This window comes from Atta colombica, unplaced genomic scaffold (genome assembly GCF_001594045.1).
Source record: "Atta colombica isolate Treedump-2 unplaced genomic scaffold, Acol1.0 scaffold126, whole genome shotgun sequence".
Lineage (NCBI taxonomy): Eukaryota > Metazoa > Arthropoda > Insecta > Hymenoptera > Formicidae > Atta > Atta colombica.
The window spans coordinates 5,741,619-5,743,874 of NW_017259213.1; the positions used below are offsets into that span (position 1 = coordinate 5,741,619).

A 2,256-nucleotide genomic window follows, 5' to 3' on the forward strand; every position below is an offset into this window, starting at 1 on the left:
CATAGAACTTAAAATAATGACTCGAAATAATATTTTGTAATATTCCTATAACAATAATAATGATACTTTTATAACAAATTCTTATATAAATTATTTATATTTTGTTCCTTCTCTACTAATGTATCAAAATAAATATAACTTGTGACTGCTTAAACACTTATGATTTTATATTCTCAAACTTTGTAAAATGTAAGTAAAGGAAATAGTATCTTGTGATGATTGTGACAAAAAGTTGAGCATCTATATAAAGATCTAGATTCAAATCCACTTATAACATACATATATCAAGACTTTATTTGATCTTTATCTCTCAAAAGGCAATGGCAAATTACTAAAAATTAGCCTTAGCAGAAAGCTGACTTATAATCTTAAAACAACATCTTCTTACCTAAGTCTTATGTCTTTAGTAACACACAAGAATTGTCTTATGACTTATGTCTTAAAGGTGTAAATATAAAGTGCCTTTAAAACATAAATCATAAGACAGTTTTTGTGTATTACATAAAATACTGTCTTAAGATTATAAATCAAATTATAAGTTCCTGCTAAGGTTCTAACTTTAGAGTAAATGTAATAACTTTTTCTAATAGATCGTTCAGAACTGACATTAAAAACTGAAAATCTCATACACAATCTGCAATAAGCCATTACTTAAGCTTTAAGTCTTAAGCTGTAAGAAATTAACCAATCATAGTTGAATATCGGAAGAATAATCAATTATGATTGGTTAGTTTCTTACGGCTTAAGATTTAAAGTTCAGATAATAGCTTATTGTCTATATATCTGCAAAAGAGCCCAATATATCTCTAACAAAAGGCTATGAAGATCTTGAATAGTAGCATACCTTTTTATTTGTTGCACTCTGATTATGAAGGCGATTTGATTCGGTAATTTCGGCAAGTTTCTCATGATCTTCTTCCCAATCACCAATAGCAGCATCGGGACCAAATGTCTCATCATTCAGCGCATCGTACTCTTCCTCTTCAAGTTCATCTTCTTCTAATGGACATTCCAGTCCATCTTCTAGATTGTTCTCCTAATTATATCAAGCGAATAATAATTATTACTGAAACGTGGAAATATCAACATAACACATATAAACTAGGCAAGAAAAAAATCAGCATGGATTTTTGATAAAAAAAGACCTGTAAAAAGTGATTGCAAAAGTTATAGTCATGTTTTGTAACAATGATATTTCTTATACAAACTCAAATTGATGAAACTTTACTTAAGATGATATACGAAAATTTGTCAACAAATTCGATCGACCGGGATCCGCGTAGTATTCCATGTTAGTGACCCTTAAGCTAATTCTAAAATGTGCTCTTTGTTTCCTGTTTCTTGCTCTGTTTGTCTCTTGCCTTTTTGGTCAATAAGACAAGAGACAAACAGCAAGAAACAGAAAACAAAAAGCACATTGTAGAGCTAGTCTTAGGGCGAGGAAAACAAATGAGGTTAGACGACGTAACGTAACCCTGTGGCCCAACAATTTTATAATTTTTTAAAGGAAGGGGGGCGTGCTATGGACAAAATGCAATCGAAGGCAAATACGCGAAATACGTTGTTTCAGATCAAGATTACCAAGTGTCGGCGAAAAAACAAAACTCGCTTCCGCACGGATGTGCCGCGACGCGACTGTTTATCGAGAAAGATTCACGATCGCGTGTCTTGTTGAAATTGTGCATAAAAATGGGCTGCGAGCTGCGCACGATCAAACGATACGTTTCCGTACTTACTCCGAGCGTAGTATCAAAACCGAAAAAAGTGTCTGCCATTTGTGAAAATGAAATCTGCAAAATGACATGTTCCAACTAAACGTCAAGTGCAGCAACGCGAGGCATCAGCTGCCATGGCGGCCATGCCGTAACTCGCGGCTGCTCGCGGCTAACGTCAGTCGAGAGAGAGAGAGAGAGAGAGAGAGAGAGAGAGAGAGAGAGAGAGAGAGAGAGAGAGAGAAATTCGAGAAAGGCGAGTGCGCAATGGGCGAAGTACGCACTGCGCAGTAGACGAACGCAAGTTTCAGCGAGTTTTCTTCGTGCATCGTGACGAACCGAAAATAGGAATCACGCAAACGAAATACATAATTTATTTGCAACACGAGCAAGGTATGTGTATGTACGTAATTTTTATAAATAAATTTAAATTGCTAAACAATTCATTTTCATAATTTTACACTCTCAGATCTTGAAAACGTACAAGATGTAATTAAAGAAATAGTATTTTGAATGACATTTTGATATATATATATATATATAT

The 2,256-nt window shown here is 34.2% G+C and overlaps 1 protein-coding gene across 1 annotated transcript in view; it reads right to left on the bottom strand.

Annotated features, from left to right (window-relative positions):
• LOC108684187 (protein PAT1 homolog 1) overlaps positions 1 to 1,775 on the bottom strand; it is a 5,724-nt gene extending 3,949 nt beyond the window's left edge. Inside the window, exons 1-2 of the mRNA XM_018188355.1 lie at positions 1,737 to 1,775; positions 845 to 1,036 (exon numbers count right to left, since the gene is read on the bottom strand). Coding sequence (XP_018043844.1) covers positions 845 to 1,036; positions 1,737 to 1,775 — 231 coding nt within the window. The remainder of the gene's footprint in view (positions 1 to 844; positions 1,037 to 1,736) is intronic.
• Between the last annotated feature and the right edge of the window lie 481 nt (positions 1,776 to 2,256).